Source organism: Lissotriton vulgaris, chromosome 1_1 (assembly GCF_964263255.1).
Source record: "Lissotriton vulgaris chromosome 1_1, aLisVul1.2, whole genome shotgun sequence".
Classification (NCBI taxonomy): Eukaryota; Metazoa; Chordata; class Amphibia; order Caudata; family Salamandridae; genus Lissotriton; species Lissotriton vulgaris.
The window spans coordinates 1,990,885,513-1,990,903,887 of record NC_141685.1 but is presented as its reverse complement, the minus strand read 5'-3'; the positions used below and the strand labels follow the sequence as shown (position 1 = coordinate 1,990,903,887).

Below are 18,375 nucleotides of genomic sequence, written 5' to 3'. Positions count from 1 at the left end.
GGGACAACACAGATTATGCTCTTTGGTTCAGAGGTAAAAGGAGGTAGGCAGATAGTCTATGCACAACCTATGAAGATTGAGGCGATCTATTTGAGGACATTCACTTGGATTCCGATGAGATGAAGCCTCTCGTTGAGGGTGTGGTTTGATACGGTGTCGAACGATGCCGAGAGGTCGAGGAGGATCAGGGTTGCTTTTTGTCTTCAGTTGATGAGGATTCTAATGTCGGTGGTGGCGGTCAGGTCTGTTTCGATGCTGTGGTCCCTGCGGAATGCAGAATCTGACGTGTCCAGCAGGCTGTTGTGCTCCTGGTGTTCGGTGAGTTGGTGGTTGATGGCCTTTTTGAGGAATTTCGGTGGAAACTGGAGATGGTGGTACTTGAGCTCGTTTGGGTCGGCTAATGGATTCTTGAGAAGGGGTGTGACGTCTGCGTCCTTCCTTTTTTGGGAAATGTGGCTGTGGTGATCCATTCATTGAGAATGGATGTGAGCTCAAGGTTGAGCATGTGGTACGGACAGGGGTCAGATTCTGATCCTGAGTGGATGCAATTTATGATGGTTGTGATATTCTCTGTGTTGAGCTGGTCGAGGTTTGGGTCAGGTGGAAGCGATGAGGGTGTGAAGGTTGGTAGGCTGGTGTTGAAATCTTGTCGTGGAAAAAGTTAGCCAGGGTGTTGCAGGGTTTTTGGGAAGGGTTGATGGTGTTTTTGGTGTCAAAGGGGTTGGAGAATTCTGACAATGTCAAAGAGCTCTTTGGTGCAGTTGGAGCTGCCTTCGGTGTGGTTGACTAGGGCACTTTTTCAGGTCTTTCAAGTGATGGTGGTAGAGGTTGAGGGCCGTCCTGTCCTGAAGGTGGCTTGGTCAGTGGGGGTCATTGCTGGTGTGCCGCTTCCTTTCCAGTCACGTGCAATTGTACTTACATTTTTCAGTTCTGTGATGTACCAGCCAACTCGAGTGATGGATCTCTTGGGTTTGGAGAGCTTGACGGGGGCGACTGTTGGCGCAGTTAGTGATTTGGGTTGAGAAGTTCTTGACTGCTTGTTCTAGTTTGGTCACAGTGTCGGTATTGGAGGCGTAGAGGGCATTGGTCCATTGACTCTCTGATACCTTGCTTCCGTTAGTGTGAGGTGCTGGGCGGCTTGATGGTGGTGCCAGTCGGGTCCTGAGATGGTGAAGTTGGCAATGGCGTGGTCGGTCAAGGTGAGCTCACTGACACGACTGAACTTGACTCTGTTGCTGGCTGTGGAGATGGGATCCAGCGTGTCTGGCATTGATGACTATTTGGGTGAGGCCGATGTTGTTCATGCTGTCGGAGGTTGGCGGTGTTGGCGTAGTTAAGGTCATCAATGTGAAAGTTGAGGTTTCTGAGGAAGATGTAACTCTTGTAATCTAATGAAGTCTGGAATTGTCGCAGAAGATGAGGCCTGGACCTGTGGGTTTGTAGGCAAGGGTGCCTCTGATGATGGTTCTGCAGTCAGTCAGTGTGGAATTGGAAGTTGGTGTTCCATGATCAGAGCGGTGATGTATTCGGTGGTGGTGCAATGGATGGTTTATTTTTGGATAATGGCGATTCCACCTCTGTGTTTGTTGTTCCACCTCTGTTGCTAGGTCGCTGCGGTGATGTCTGAAGCAGACGCGGGGTTGAGCCAGGTCTCTGATGGGGATGGCGTCGGGTGAGGGAGGTGGTTCTCAGATCTTGGTGGAGTGCTTCCAGCATGACCATTCATTGAGCAAGCAACAGTGGAGTAGCTCAAGGGCAGTCATGGTGGGAATTTTTGGTGGTGGTTGTGCTTGCGGGTGCTCTAATTGTGCAGAAAAGGTAGTACCAACTGGAGAAAGGTCCGACCTTAGAGTGCGGAGACGTGCGGCTGCAATTGAGGTGGAGCCTGGGTACCTGGCGCTGGCCACCGTCTAGGCACAGACAGGCTTGTCTTGGGCACATCCTCCATTAAGTAGGTCCTGGGCGGGAGGTTAGCCCTGGGTGACACTAAGTGGAAAAATGGACAGGTAAAAACAAACACGGGCCACCAAAGGAAGGTAAAATAATAAACTATACAACAGTGGGATGAAATTAAACTGAAAAGGCAAAGCAAAGTCGAATACAATTGGCCATGACATGACTAAAGACAATGACATTCACATCAGTGGGTTCAGATGTAAACTAAGGAGGCAAATAGATGGAAAACGGTTGTGCAATGAAATGGCAAAGAGCCGAAACGACTGCAGCATGTGCTGAGCAGCGCTACCGGCAGGCAGCTGGGGCAGCAGCGTCTAAGACCTATTCCGCGTGGTAGCAAGGAGAGCAGCTAGGGGATCAGGTGTTGATTTAGCCCATTATGTATTGGTCTCTGCAATGATGGCACAGCAACAACCTGTTGCAGGGCGTGCCTTTTTATATATCCTACACCACATGTAACTTTCGCAGAGGACTCTACACTCACAGGTTGAGAGCACACACTATGAACATGACAGTACAAGAGCAGCGTACACCTTTATAAAATGGCATTTACATCACCTTTGGAACTACTAGCACTCAAACTGGCACCTTAGTCCTAAAGAAAGACATGACAGCCATGTATTACCTACAGAAACAGCAAAGCACTTTTACCAGCTTTTCCATCTAGCCCAGAGCATATGGGATTGGGCAGTTCACTGTCACATTCACCTCTTTGCAGAGTATCTCCCTGGGGAGGATAACAACGTTGCCAACTTCCTAAATGAGACGCAGGAGCAAGTCCACAAGTGGAAACCCCACCCACAAATCCTGCTTCCATACTTTCAACTTTGGGGCACATCAGACCTAAACCTTTGCCACAGCGCAGAATGCTAAAATGCCAAACCTTCCCCTCCAAGGTTTATCACACACAGTCCAAGGGCAATGGACTATGAATGAATACTCAGATTTGCCTACGCTTTTCCACCTATCACTACTAGCTTCTGCTGTGAGGAAGCTCAGTCAGACATCTCCCACTTTGATTCAGATAGCTCCTACCTGGGCACGACAGCCAATGGTACATGACCTTACTAGATCTGTAGTTCCCCATGAGCGGCTCATCAACAGAAAAGAGCTGGTCACACATGCATGGCTGTTAAACATCCAAATCCTAGACAGAATAATCTAATGATCTGGCCCCTGAGATGCTAGTCACCTAAAATTGCCCTCTGAAAGTATGGACGTCTTAAGGGAGGCAAGACGTCCTACCACTGGAGCGTGTTATGCTGCTAAGTGGAATAGATTTGTCCATTTCTCGTAGCACATTTATCCCCTGAACCCTACAGTACAAAACCTTATCAGCTATCTCCTACACTTGGAAAAGGAATGATTGGTTTACATATCAATACAGCTTTACTTATCAGGTATTGCTGCATATCTCCTGAACAGGGAACAGTAATCACTCTTCAGAATCTGTTAAAGCATTCATGCATGTTTTAAAGAAGCGAATATCTCCAAAGTCACCACCTACTCCAATCTGGAACTTTAATGTGGCACTAAGCAGGCTCAGGGGCCCTCATTTTTAATCTTTACACTCCTGACCACTTCAGTTTCTCAGATGGAAAGTTGATTTTGTGTTAGCAAATTACTTCCTTGAGAGTGCGTACGATGCATGCTCTGAATATAGGAAAACTTTTATTTCAGGTACACCAAGATAGGGTATTCTTTAGTACCATTCCTAAAATCCTAAAAAAAGTAGGGCCTTCTTTTCACCAGAACCAAACTATTGCGTTCCACGTTTACTTTCAAATCCCTACACTGTAGCAGAGTGCTCTTCATACACTAGATGTATAAAGAGCACTAATGTATTACATTGCAATAACAAAATCTTTTCATGAAACATGTAAGTAGCTTTCTCAAAAGCAGTGAAGGAGTAGGCAGTATCTAAGGCAGATATTGCTAGATATGTAGTCAAATGCATCCAGGCACGTTACATCAAGGCAGGAAGAACATTACCAGTCCATCCCTCCAAGACTGCTCTCCTCTATGAAAAAGGGTGCTTCTATGGCTTTTACCTGTTATATTCCCATATCTGACATCTGCAAAACAGCCACATGGCCAACTTCACACACATTATCTTAGTACTACAGGGTGGACATAGTAGCATGCCACAGGCGCATGTTGGGCAGACCATACAGATCTTTATTTCAAGTATTTGCACCATCCACTGACTAGCTATCGCCAAGGGAGGACTGCTTTATAGTCTATGTAGTCCATGCTCATTGTAGCCCTGGATTCAAGCTAGCCTGGCTGATGAGGGATGATGCCCAAAATTGGTCACAGGGTGCTCGTTTCCGGTGAAAGGAGGACCTAGCCTGCCAGTTCGTGCTGAACTGTTGCCATGGGGAGCAGGGTTAATACTGGTTTGCATATGGCTGGGTCCAAACTGGGGTGGTGTGATGAGTAAAAAAAGATAGATTAAACCAGATCTGTGAATGTTTGATTAGCTCAGCATTCCGTCCACCATCAGTTCTTTTTACTACAGTCTATGCAGAGCATGTTTTTCTTCATCCACACATACAACAAATGGATTACTTACTCTGTAAGTATCTTCCGTAGCCTTTAGTGTTGTAGATCCACATGCGCCTACCTACCTCAGCGGAAGTCATTGGTTGTCTCGGATGTTATTTATTTGCTTTATGTTGTATATATTTTTTCTTTACACTTCGTGCATAGTCAGCATTGTGTTCTATTTCTCGCTCCAATAACATGTATCCAATGTGTGAAAAATAATCTAACATTTGAACTGATGACCATGCACATTGCCACTGTGAGTAGAAGCCACAATACCTCGGACTCAAAGATTTCTCAAGTTGCATATGTCGGAGCCCAACACTAGATGCCGGGAGTATGCAGAGCATGTGCATCTACAGCACTACATGCTACGAATAGATGTAACAGTCCTCACTAATAATTTGAGCTATTCACATAGCACCTAGTGTTGGATAAGTTTGTCAATATTTTTCTATGTTGTAGTGGTCTGAAAAATAGGAGATAAAACCTCTGCTGTGCGCCATCCAGATTCACTATGGGATTGTTTGAGACTGCTACGCAGGGTGGCCTCGCATATCCTCTAAGCATTTTTGAAGTAGTCATGGAAATTTCCCTTTGACATGTAAACAGTTATGTGCCATCCTGCTCTTCTGCGTGCGCTTGGTGGGTCTTAGTAATTCTACTATGTGCGCTCACTCAAGTCTTGGGCCTTATATAGGCTTGTACTGAAGACCAAATTATCAGTCTCAAAAAGGTGCTTCAAAAAGGGTGTAATTTGTAAATCTCAATTTACTAGCTGCGATCATTGAAAGAAAAAGTAGACAAAAAATGCCTTGCCCAAAAATGCCTTTCCCATAAAAGTGTATACGTTTTTTTTCTCAAATTACTTTTATCATGTAAACCCTCATAGATTCTACTTACAAACACACCCCATAAATGAGTGATCCTAGAAAGAATACCGCCTATTAACAGCAAGCTAGCAGAATAATTTAAGAGAATTTCACAGATAAGAATATAACATGCATTTGTAATTAACATGAACCTAATAGAATAAATCTCACCCCTTTTAACGTGCTGAAAATATGCTACTTATAATTAACCATATATAGCGGGAGTGAGTTTTTTAAAATGGTGTGTTGGTCCTTCTTAAATTCCTAGTGTTTTACAAATGTGCATATGATCTGGAGCATTATAGTGCAGTGAATGTAGAATGTGTAGTAAAGGGTGTATTTGTTTAATGACATTGCTGGTGTTTGCCTGTCAAGCACAAGTGATTGTATGTTTTTATGTACAGTAAGTGAATGCCGCCTTTGGAAAACGTATGGTTTTAGACCTTTTGTCTTTAACAGACATTGTTACAATCCTGTTATTCATTCTTGCAGGATCAAACACTTACGAAGAGGCAGCAGCATACATTCAATGTCAATTCGAAGACCTAAACAAGAGAAAAGACACAAAAGAAATATACACCCACTTCACATGTGCCACAGACACCAAGAATGTGCAGTTTGTTTTTGATGCTGTGACTGATGTCATCATAAAAAATAATCTTAAAGATTGTGGCCTCTTCTAGGATTTTCTACTAAATGGTAATTTACTTTTTATATAAATGAATTGTTCTCACCCTTGTTTTATGTGAAATTTAGATACTATTACATATATGCACCCTTTTCTTTAATCTAAGAATACATTGTGACAAGCCCAAAAAGTATAGCAGCAGTCCAAGAGCCAGAGCAGCTGAAGTATAAACTGCTCCTTCTGCATTTCACTGTTCTTTAACCTAAAACGCATACATGTCTTCATTTTTCCAGTGTAGTGTACTTTGTAGAATTGTATCTGTGTTGCAGTCACATGTGTGATTGTGCTGGGCATATTTTAGGCTCCCCAGGGTAGCTGCCAAATGTGTATTTTTGTGCGCTTAAGTTTTTATTTAGAACTTCCTCTCGCTGATTTAAATGGTTGTGTTGATGTCCACTTAAAAAAATGAGACTTGTTGCCACATATGTTACATTTACTTATGTGATTTTCTCAAGTAAATATCTATTTAGACTTCTCCTTCCATCTTTATAGTCAGAGGAAAGTGGTGAACCGAGGAATCATCCATTCTAAGTATGTTCTGAGGCCCTTGCTCAGATAGACTTTAACCCCCCAGCTCCTGCCAGCTTGTGGTGCATATGTCTGCCTTGTCTTCCTCAAATTACTGCCCTTGCTCTGGTGCTTTAGATATAAAGAAGTGAGTAGGTTTTAGTATTTTGACAGTACTACCATTCTGTGCAATTTATTGTTGCCATTGTTGTGGCTGAAAGGAGTTTTCAGAACCTGACACACAGTAACCTACATTCAGCTGTGGTTTTACATATTTCTTCTTCAAAGCTAAAGTAGCAAAGCCTTTTCCATTTTTTTGGGACTAGATCTTGCTTGAAATATTGACTCATAGCCTTGAATACTGAATTTTGGAGTACAGTGGACTCTATCCAGACCCCCTGCTTTAACAGCTTTGTTCTCTCCAGTGAAAATGGGCAAGGCATGCAATCATAAATGTCACTTATGGTAATTTTATCTGGCTGGTGGGCAAAACAGATTCATATATTTTTCCTAAGGGAAAGGTATAGTAAAGGTATAGTAATTCACGTTTGGATACATCTGCCAGTGGATTCCTCACCTTGTGAATATCCCCTGCGTCAGCAACATTCAAAAATTCTTTTGTAGCTCTTCACACCGACGTGGACAACATCACAGAAGCACGGCATCACGCGCAGCTCTGCTGACATCACAGACTCCATGAAAGGACTCCGTGTGCGTGATGACATCAGTTCCCTTTTTCCCGCTTTGTCGACGCGAACTGTTTTCTAGGGATCCTCAGTAGCTAGTTTGTTACTCTGTTACTGTTGGCTGTTTCCAGTGTTTTCTTGATTCCTAACAAAATGTCTTCGAAGATAACTGGGTTCAAGCCCTGTGGAGAGTGCGGGAAGATGATGTCCATAACGGATCCTCACGAAGACTGTGTATGGTGTCTGTCTTCTGACCATGACGTCCAAGGGTGTCCATGTTGTAAGAAGATGAACTCCCAAGGCGCTGCGAGAAAGAGAGGCGAAGATGAAAGGCAAGAAAGATAGGAAGAGTTCGAAGTCGAGGTCTTCTTCGGGGCATGCTTCTCGATCCAAGAAGAAGCATAAGAGGAAGCACTGGTCTCGGAGTCATTCCGGGAGAGAGTCGGATTCGAAGTCTAAGTCTCCAGGTTGTTGACATCGGAAGGATTATGTGTCTCCTTCACCTGTTGTACTGGATCCGGAAGGTGAGCCCTCGCCTGTGGAGTCACCGGAGCAGTCTCCGGCTCCGGCATTGAATCCTTCCCCGGCGCCGACACTCTCCACCACGAGATGACGAAGAGGCTCCATTGTCTGAAGGGTCTGCGACTCCGGAGCATCAACCCGAGGTTCAGGTTGACCCGGTTCCTGTACCTAGAAAGGAGCAGCTTGTGGGTCCATACCCAGGCCGGGACAAGACCCGACACATTATTTAAATGCAATGTATTTTTTTTTTTTTAGAGCCATGTACCCCTCTGGAGCACTGGCTGGTCCCATGGCCTTTAATCTGGGCGTCCCTCAGACATATGCACCGGCGCCGTTTATGGCTTTTTATTCCATGTTCACCGGCTCCGGCCTCGAGACTGCCTCGTACGCTCCAGACTGATCCTCCGGCTCCAAGCCAGACGCCGGCGCCGTCTGAGTCGGTTGTGGTTCCACCGACCCCGAGAAGGAGGTCTAGGCAGGAGGCTCAAAGGCTTCTGGAGGAGCAGAGATATAGAGCCGAGGAGACGGAAGAGGGAGAGCTGCAAGAATCTGATGATTTTTTTTGATGACCTTCAGGAAGCAAGTGGTTTGGAGTTATCTCCAGAGTGGGAGCTTTCCTCGGCTCCTGGTGCCCCTTCGAAGGATGTAGCACCATATCACATGGTCATTAGAAAGGCAGCTGAACTCTTAGATTTGAATCTGCCCACTGTGGAGTTTAAATCAAGCATTTTGACTGAGGTACTCCATTCTCCCTCTTCAGTGGTTGTGTCGATGCTGCCTTTTAATGAGTCAATTACAGAGCCTGTTTTAGAAGTGTGGCGTAAGCCCTTTTAGTCACCTGCAGTATCAAGGGCTGTTGCAAGGAGATATAGGGTGGCTCCTAGTGATCCGGACTTCCTTTCATCACATCCATCTACAGAGTTTGGTGGTTCAGGCGACATGATCCAAAAAATCTACTTTCCTCAGGTGCCTGGTGACAAGGAGTCTAAGAAGCTGGGCCAATCAGCAAAAAAAGTTTTCTCTTTGGCTAGCATGGCCCTCAAGTCCACAAATGCCACGTGCCTTTTAGGGCGCTATATACATGCTTTGATGGACTCTGCAAAGCAGTTGGTGGTAAAGATGCCGGAGGAAGACAGGCAAAACTTCAGTGAGGTTCTTGCGGATACACAGGCTGCTGCTCGCCTGGTGATCCAGAGTGGTTTGGACACATCTGACTCTGTGGCAAGGACCATGGGATCATCCGTTGCCACCAGGAGGGCTGCTTGGTTGAAAACATCTGAATTTTCTCTTGATGTGCAGGCTACTTTAATAGACCTTCCATTTGATGGTTCCGGCCTGTTTGGAAAGAAGGCAGATGCTGCCTTGGAAAGGTTCAAGGACAGTAAGGAGACTGCTAGGTCTTCAGGTCTTCAGTCCAGAGGATCTTCTAGTAAGAGATTCAGAGGGTTTGGAAGATCTTCCTTTCGCTCTTACAAGCAACTGCAGCAGCAGCAAAATTCATTGTACAAATCGTACAGGGGTAGAAACAGGCCGCCCTAGAGGTCATCAAGCTTCCTCCTCCTCCTCTTCCCACCCCCCTCCTACCACAGCAAAGCAGCCCTAGATCCGCCATTCCGGATCAAGTTTGTCCAGTAGGGGGTCAGCTTACTCATTTTCTACGAGATTGGGAATCGGACACATCGGATCTTTGGGTTCTCAATCTCGTAGAGAATTGGTATGCTCTTCCCTTTTGGGAATTTCCCCCAAATTACCCTCCTTGTCAAGGATTTTGCACGGAGGACCACCTTCTCCTGCAGGAGGAAGTTCTGACATTATTGAGAAAAGGTGCAATAGAGGTGGTTCCAGAGCAGGAAAGGGGTCAGGGATGCTACTCCCGGTATTTCCTGATTACCAAGAAGGATGGCAGGCTTAGTCCAATCCTGGACCTCAGGATCTTGAACCTCTTTTTGAAGCAGGAGAAGTTCAAGATGCTCATCCTTGCGCAGGTTCTTCAAGCGCTGCAGCAAGAGAACTTGATGGTGTTGATCGACTTGCAGGATGCATATTTCCACATTCCAATCCTGAAGTCGAACCGGAAGTATCTCCGTTTTACGGTAGGATCGCAACATTACCAGTTTGCGGTACTTCCGTTTGGTCTTACTACTGCACCTCGAGTCTTCACCAAGGTGATGGCGGTGGTGGCAGCCCATCTCAGAAGGTTGGGGATACCAGTATTTCCTTATCTGGACGAATGGCTGATCAAAGCAGAGTCGCCAGAGAAGGTGCTCCATCATCTGCAGATTACAACTCGGTTGTTGTACAGGTTGGGTTTCTCGATAAACGTGCCCAAGTCTCACCTGGTGCCCTCTCAGCGCAACCTGTTCATAGGTGTGGTACTGGATACCACTGTGTGTCAGGCATTCTCTCCTCCACAAAGGATTCTCGACATACAGGAAATGATTCCTTTATTTTACAGTGGAGCGGCTGTTCCAGTCCTGAAGGTCCTTTGTCTGCTCGGTCTGATGGCTTCCTGTATTCTATTGGTCAACCATGCACGCTGGCACATGAGGGCACTCCAGTGGTGTCTCCGCAGCACAACGGAGATCTCAGGGAGTCGGTGAGGATCTCCAGAGAAGCTGCGGCGGATCTATCTTGGTGGAGCGTGGAAGGCAATCTGTCTCAAGGAAAGCCTTTTCATCTGTCTCCATCAGTGGCACCGGTGAGAACTGATGCATCCACCCTAGGGTGGGGTGCTCCTCTGGGGGACCTGGAGATCAAGGGTCTATGGTCTCCAGAGGAAAGGTTGCTTCACATTAACCTTCTAGAGTTGCGGGCAATATGTTTAGCGCTCAAAGCCTTCCTCCCTTCCCTTCGCGGTCAGCCAGTTCAAGTCCTAACTGACAACACTACCACGATGTGGTATGTGAACAAACCGGGAGGAGTGGGGTCGCATTGTCTCTGCAGACAGGCTCTGCGTCTCTGGTTCTGGGTTCAGGACCATCGGATTTGTCTGACGGCAATTCATCTGGCAGACAGTCCCAGTCGGCAGTTCTCAGCCGACCACGAGTGGAGGCTTCATCCAGAGGTAGTCAGTCACGTCTTTCGGACGTGGGGGACTCCTCGGGTGGACCTGTTCGACACTCACGAGAACGCCCACTGCCCGTCATTCTACAGTCTCCAGTATCCGATGCAGGGAGCTTTGGGGGGCGCGTTTCAGTTGAGTTGGGGCTCACAACTCCTTTACGAGTTTCCTCCCATACCCTTGATTCCTAGGGTTCTGAGGAAGATTCGCCAAGACCGGGCCAAAGTCATAGTGATCGCCCTGAATTGGTCAAAAAGGGTGTGGTACACAGATCTTCTCCACCTCTCCTCGTGCCCTCCGCTTCGTCTCCCTCTGAGTGCAGACCTCCTCTCGCAGGGGCAGGTTCTACACCCCCACCTCCAGAGCTTACACCTTAATGCCTGGAGATGCAGGGAGCTTTGGGGGGGCGCGTTTCAGTTGAGTTGGGGCTCACAACTCCTTTACGAGTTTCCTCCCATACCCTTGATTCCTAGGGTTCTGAGGAAGATTCGCTAAGACCGGGCCAAAGTCATAGTGATCGCCCTGAATTGGTCAAGAAGGGTGTGGTACACAGATCTTCTCCACCTCTCCTCGTGCCCTCCGCTTCGTCTCCCTCTGAGTGCAGACCTCCTCTCGCAGTCGCAGGGGCAGGTTCTACACCCCCACCGCCAGAGCTTACACCTTAATGCCTGGAGATTAAACGGGGCAACCTGAATTTTTTTTCTCTCCCACCTGATTTGGTGGATGTTATTTTGTCAGGCGGGCGGGACTCCACCAAATCTATCTATTCTTATAGGTGGTCCAAGTTTGTCTCCTGGTGCGGAGAGAAGTCCATTAACCCCTTGAAGGTTTGCTTGTCTGACATTCTTCAATTTGCACTCTTTGGCTCAGCAAGGATTTGCAGTAGCGACAGTGAAAGGTTATCTTTCGGCTTTGTCTGCTTTTCTTTGTTTGCCAGACCAGCCGTCCTTATTTAAGTCACCTGTAGTTTTAAGATTCTAAAAGGGTCTTATGAATACAATTCCTCCTACTCCTTTTATTGTGCCTCAATGAGACTTGAATCTTGTCCTTACTTTCTTAATGGGTTCACCTTTCGAGCCCTTGCATAGGTGTCCCTTGAGGTTATCTTTTAAAACTGTCTTTCTGATTGCAATTACCTCGGCAAGGAGAGTGAGTGAGCTTCAAGCTCCAAGTTCAAAACCCCCGTTCTTGACTATTCATGCTGAAAGAATGGTACTCAATACCAGTACTGCTTTTCTGCCTAAGGTGGTAACTTCCTTCCATCTGGGGCAGTCCATTACCCTCCCTACCTTCTATCCTCCCCCTCACCCTTCCAAGGAGGAGGAGCAGCTTTACCGTCTGGACCCTAAGAGACCTTCTACCTTGACAGAACCAGAGAGTTCAGAATTGATGACCAACTCTTCGTGGGTTTCGTTGGCTGCAGAAAAGGCAGAGCGGTGCACAAGCGCACGCTGTCTAGATGGATTGTCTTGTGTATGAAGACATGCTACTCCTTAGCCGGTAAGGAACCTCCAGAAGATTTGAGAGCTCATTCTACTAGAGCAAAGTCATCTAAATCTGCTTTGTCTAGAGGTTTTCCTGTGTAGGACATTTGCAGGTCGGCAACTTGGGCCTCCCCTCACACTTTCGCAAAGCATTATTGTTTGGATGCAGAGGCGAAGAGGGAAGGACACTTTTCTCGTTCCGTCCTTCAGGACTTCTTGGTATAGAAGGTTGGATACCCTCCTCCGGGAGTGGGACTGCTGTGGGAATTTATCACAAGTTGAGGAATCCACTGGCAGATGTATCCATCAGAAGAACAAGTTACTTACCTTCGGTAATGCTTTTTCTGGTGGATACCGTATCTGCCTGTGGATTCCTCACATGCCCACCCGCCTTCCCGTTGTCCACCCTTGTATACCTGCAAATGTGACAATGTTTTAATGTGTGTATATATGTATATCTATCTCTATCTATCGTACGGCAGCAAAATGCAAGGCGCAGGTTATATTCCAATTAGTTCCTGCCCTCATGGGCGTGGCCCCTTCACGGGCCTTCTGGGATCTGTAGTCCTGGCATGCGTATTACACTTGTGGGTGCCCTGTCTTTAGTGAATAGTTCGCAGTTACTTCCCATGTGGGTTGAAGATTCAAACTGGCAGAGGCATGCTCCCGCTTTCCAGATGACAAATGGGGGCATATCCGACATTCCCCTGTAGAATGCCCGATCTCTCGTTCCTGCTGCTGACTCCTTTGTTGTCAGCACGGACCCGCCGCAGCGGTGGGCTCACTTCCACGACCGAGCCAGCCGTTTGGGTAAATCAATTCAATTTCAGGAACTCACTTGAAAGGAGGCCACACGATTAATTTTAGCTCCACTTATTTATTTACCATCTTGCAAGCAGGCTTCAAACCACACTACTTCTGTAATGCAACGCAAGACTCGTTTCGAGAATGCTTTATCTCTTCTTCAATGGCTATTTTGAACAGGTACGGCAGCACAATGCAAAGCGCAGGTTATATTCCAATTAGTTCCTGCCCTCATGGGCGTGGCCCCTTCATGGGCCTTCTGGGATCTGTAGTCCTGGCATGCGTATTACCCTTGTGGGTGCGCTGTCTTTAGTGAATAGTTCGCAGTTACTTCCCATGTGGGTATTATAATTGCTTTCCAGCATTGCCTGTACACTGGGTGTGTTACCTTGATTATTTTGTACTGTGTATATGGCTACTGTTGTCGGTCGTCTGTGTGTCTCGAAGGCACGAAAAAAAGGGCGGAACTGATGTCATCACCCCCGACTGAGTCCTTTTATGGAGTCAGCTGAGCCGCACGTGATGCCGTGCTTCTGTGAAGTCATCCACGTCCGCGTGAAGAGCTACAAAACAATCCGAATGTTACCCTAGAATTAGAACTTTCATAGATTCCCATGCTTTGTATCATTTCAAGTCGTCAGCCTGGGAGCCTCGGTAAATACTAAATACCATTGCAGTATGCACAAAAGAGAAAGTAAGGTCTATGCCTCCTCATTTTGTAGCCTATCTCCCTCTTTTTGTAAAAGAGACCGCATTTTTGCAACAACCAATCAGATTAGCCTCACCCCACAGAACCCTCTGGAGAGAGCCTCAGATTTTCTACCGCACGTTGTGTTAAGGGAGCCTCCACTGAGCTCTGCTCAGTTTTTTCTCTTCAATTGGTTTTCTACACCATTTTTCTCTTCAGAATGTCTGAAAAGCTAGCTTTATTCAAAGCCCGTGCAACTTGTTCAAAGAAAAGACTTTATGTGGAGGATTAGCATAAAGATTGTATTTATTGCTTATATCCAGACCACAAGGCCACTGAGTGCAAGATCTGCAGGACTTTCTCAACTAAGACTCTGAGAGACCGGGAAGGAAGACTTCTTACTTAGCCACAGAAAATGAAGTCTCGGAAAGAGGTTCTGTCCAGTGATGGTGAGGATTCCTCCCCAGCAACATCTTCGAGGAGGTCTACAAAAGGGGAAGGTCTTCCCCTTCTACTTCAGCCGAACCTCCTGCTAAAGCCTCTCAAAAGACCTCTGAAAGGTCTAAAAGGCTTAGTCCCAAAAATTCCACCACACAAAGGAGAAAGAGGGACAGCTTCCTGAGGTGTCAAATGGAAAAAAGGCAAGTCAAGGACTTTCTATTGCCTCTTCGCCATCAGAAAAGGAGAAGATCTTTAAGAAGCCTTAGAGTATGCCTCAGGAAGCGAAAGGAGAGAAGGTTCGTCTGTAGACTACAATCTCCTCCGGTACGTCGACATCAAAAACTCAAGTGGTTTCGTTTTCTGCTCCGTCGACTGGCCCGTCTTCGAGAGCTTCGCCGAAGACATTGTCGATGGTGATGTCGCCGAAGATACATCCTATGTCGATGAGACTGACTACTTCGATGGTGATGTCGCTGACAATAGTGTCGGCGGCGAGAGATGGTAAAAGGGTGAGAATGACCACTAGGATCAAGGACAGAACAGAGTAGACCAAGAAGGCATCAGTTGACTGCCACAAAGCTATCGAGTGCTGGCCAAATGGTTTGAGCCATAACAGGGTCTCCTGTAGATGCAGGTTAACTCTTGTGTGTGCTTCTAAGATACGGATGTATGATTTAACCACTACTCCCTAAACCACGAATTCCTTAGCCACGATGGCTAAACAACGATCAATCCCAAATCACTACTTTTTTTATGACGAGTTCCTAAACCACGAAAAAGTATTTACATTGCTCATTACACATTGACACCATATTTTTCTTTTAAATCATAATGTTTGACTTTTTTTATTAGAATTCTAAGAATAGATTATTTTAAACATTGTATTTGTGGGGGAGACCCCCACCCCCATTTTTCCTTTTTGGTTGAGACTCAAGCATTTCTATTAACGCTGTGCCTCCCGACCTTGCTACAAAGCGGCCAGGATGAAAGCTGACTGCATGACCCTGTGCTCCTCAGAGCTCGCCTGCCTGACGGCTGCAGTGCTGAGTGAATCATGCCAGGGGTAAATGAGCTTGTCAGGTCAGGGGGTGCCAAGGGTAGTGACGTACCATGCAGAGTGTTTCTCTGGAGCAAGGAGTTTTTGGAATGTGGATGAGTGGAAGCAAGTAGTAGTAACAGTACAAGGTATAGGGATAGCATGAAATCCACATTGAAGATAGCCATACGTCACTTATTAATATCAACCCAGTAAGTAGGAAAGCCATTTGTATGAAAGGAACATATGCACAAAGCCCCCAGGGGCTTCACCACAGGATCAGCAGGAGTCAGTAAATCAGTTTCAGCTTGAGTAATCTGGATGGAGTCCAATATAGAAAATGTGCTGAAAAGGCTTTTGCCTGGGACATTACTGAGATCAATTTATTCTCAAGAGATTGGTAAAAATTCTGGGCCAAGCAGATTCCAGTAAGAGGGGGGTGTGCTTGAATTTAGTAAGTGTTTGGACCAACATTTTGGAATGGGTGGAATTGGGGTGGACTGTGAGTTGTAAGAGTTTGTAAATTGTAAACTCCAAGTGGCCATCTATACTGACTTGTTGGATACATTGGAACATAGTTGGGGGTTGGAGAGGTCCCAATATGAAGAGTTTAGATTTCATTGTAAGAAAATTGTAGACATCCATGTTGGTAAGGGGGTGTTATCCTGTAACTCAGCAAAGGTAAGGGGGCTATCGCTGAAACGAGGTCAGACATCAGGTTGATGCCTTTTGCTGCCCATACTGGACTGATTATAGTAGCATTTGCTGAAGCAGTTTTTGTATTATTCCACAATAATATGGCCATAGATTGGGAGAGATTAGAGGCTAGGTGCCCATCTAGCAGATGCAGAGCGCGGCTCTTGTTGAGGACAATTCAACTAGAGTTGGTCAAAATTATTTTAGACATTGTAAGAGTCACAGGTAGTGAGTAGGGTGAAATGAGATGTTGCTAGATCATTTGTCATTGAACTAATGCAGGGGGTTTAGTGTCTAGCCAACGGGCGCAGTATGCAGCAAGAAATGCAGTCTGATAAATATATCAATTAGAAAGTCCACCCACCTCTTTTACATATGGTAAACTTAGTTTTTAAGGCCTTATCTGGGTTTCTTTTTCAACAAGAAATTCAGAGACCAGTTTATCAACTGTGGTAAAAAAAGGAACGAGACTTACTGAGAGCATTTTAGAAAGTTCACCATCTATATAATCATATTCGAGGCATGTGAGCTGTAGATCATATGCTTTAGCATAAGTTGCCATCTAGTGTTGTGTCTGGATGTTTGCACTTTGTTTTTTTCCGAAGAAGTCTTTCCAGTCACGAGGTAGGTAACTCCTCCTTTTGGTGATAGTGCGCACAGGCATTGACTCCATCCTCATATTTTTTTTTTCCACCATCGGGTTCGGATGTGTTTTTCTGCTCTCCGGTTCGGTATCTTACTCGAACCCCTTTGACGCGCAATCCTCTATCCTTGTCGTTATTTTCTTTCGATTGTGGTTTCCCATTCAACACATATTGTTCTAAACTGAGAAAACCTTTGATCGAGAACTTTGGTGTGGGCCATCGGGCCTTCCCAGGCCGACTGCCCCAGCAGTCGATGGATCAGACTCCATTTAACCTCATCCGTGCAGTGCCGATTTTCCACCGGTGCTGGGCCCTAATGCAAATGGGTTTGTAATGACTGAACGGTTCCGTCATGAGCACAGCTCGACCAATGCTCATGACTGAACTGTTCCGTCATGAGCATCGAAAGGGTTAAGCTATGTCCTGGGTGTCGTGCTAAATTGCCACTCACCGACTTGCATGACATTTGCAACCTCTGCTTATCCCTGGAAATCGACAAAAAGGACTGTAGCGTGTCGATCGTTCTGATCGAAAACCATTTGTGGACGTCGGACTTGACACCACGATATGCAACGCAGGAGTGGCTCAATACCGGACATCTTCGGCGAAGATTCAGATTGTCCGACTGCAGATGCGGAGGACGAAGAACTGGTGTCCGTGTCCGAAGCAGACTCTGACATGGAAGAACTGAACATCACTCCAGGTCAACGTACCTTAAGTACAGATCCCCCCGTGCCCAATGAACCAAAACCTAAGGCTCCGGCATCACCTTTGCCCTTGGGCTGAGGTCAGCACTGAGAAAGTTTCAGATGCCCCACCCTCAGGCCAGACTATGAAACACAAAGACTAGCCTTTGGGCTCTAGCCAGCCCCATTCCAGTGCAGAACGAACACATTCGGCCACAAAACATTAAACAAAGCATTTGCAAGCCTGCACACCGCTGGCACCAAAGTCACCTTTAACACCGAAGGTGTCGAAGCCAAAAGTCTCAAAACTTAAAGCTTTGGAGCCGAAAGCCTCAACCTAAAGCTTCGGAGCCGAAATCCAAAAAGTTCAGAGCCAAAACCTGCCACTCCGAAAGCTCCAGAGAAACCGGCTAAAGACAATCACCCTGAGTCAAAACATTCCACGCCTAAAGACTTTCAGCCCAAATCTTCGGCGCCAAAATGTACTCCTAAAGGAAAAGAAACTCCATCCAAAGAGCCTCAATCAGAGGACCCACCTTTGGATCCAAAGCAAAAGACTCCGCATTGACCCTAAAACTGGACACCTCCTAGGCTCTCTTCGTAAAAAGCTGAAACTCAGACGCTTGCCATATACCTCTGAAGAAAAAGGACATAGGTACTAACCCTTCTCCCCTTACATACCTCCCTCTCCTCCCAACACCAATTTCATCTTTACACCGTCAAATTCACCATCACCTCCACTATCGCCTGAAGATGATGGTGAATGGGATGAAGAGTAGGATATGCCACAAGGTCAGGATATACCACCGGACACTGATCCCTGGGAGATTTATGATGGGGAAGCAGATCAAATGACCCTGACCTGTATCCCTCCAGACCCTCCCCACCTGACAACATAGACTATGTTCAGCTTATCAGCAGGGCTGCTCAATATCACTGGGTGGAGTTTCATGCAGACCCTCTAGAAGAGGATTTCCTTGTTGAGACACTAACACACTCACAAAGGCATGTTGAAGTACACTGATGAGGTAATCAAAGACCCTGTTAGATCCTGAAT

At 46.2% G+C, this 18,375-nt stretch overlaps 1 protein-coding gene across 1 annotated transcript in view; it reads left to right on the top strand.

The window, feature by feature from the left end:
• GNAI1 (G protein subunit alpha i1) overlaps nucleotides 1-18,375 on the top strand; it is a 372,390-nt gene that overhangs the window by 319,692 nt on the left and 34,323 nt on the right. The window contains exon 8 of the mRNA XM_086919838.1: nucleotides 5,868-6,074. Within this exon, the coding sequence (XP_086775964.1) occupies nucleotides 5,868-6,058 (191 nt within the window). The 3' untranslated portion in view covers nucleotides 6,059-6,074. The remainder of the gene's footprint in view (nucleotides 1-5,867; nucleotides 6,075-18,375) is intronic.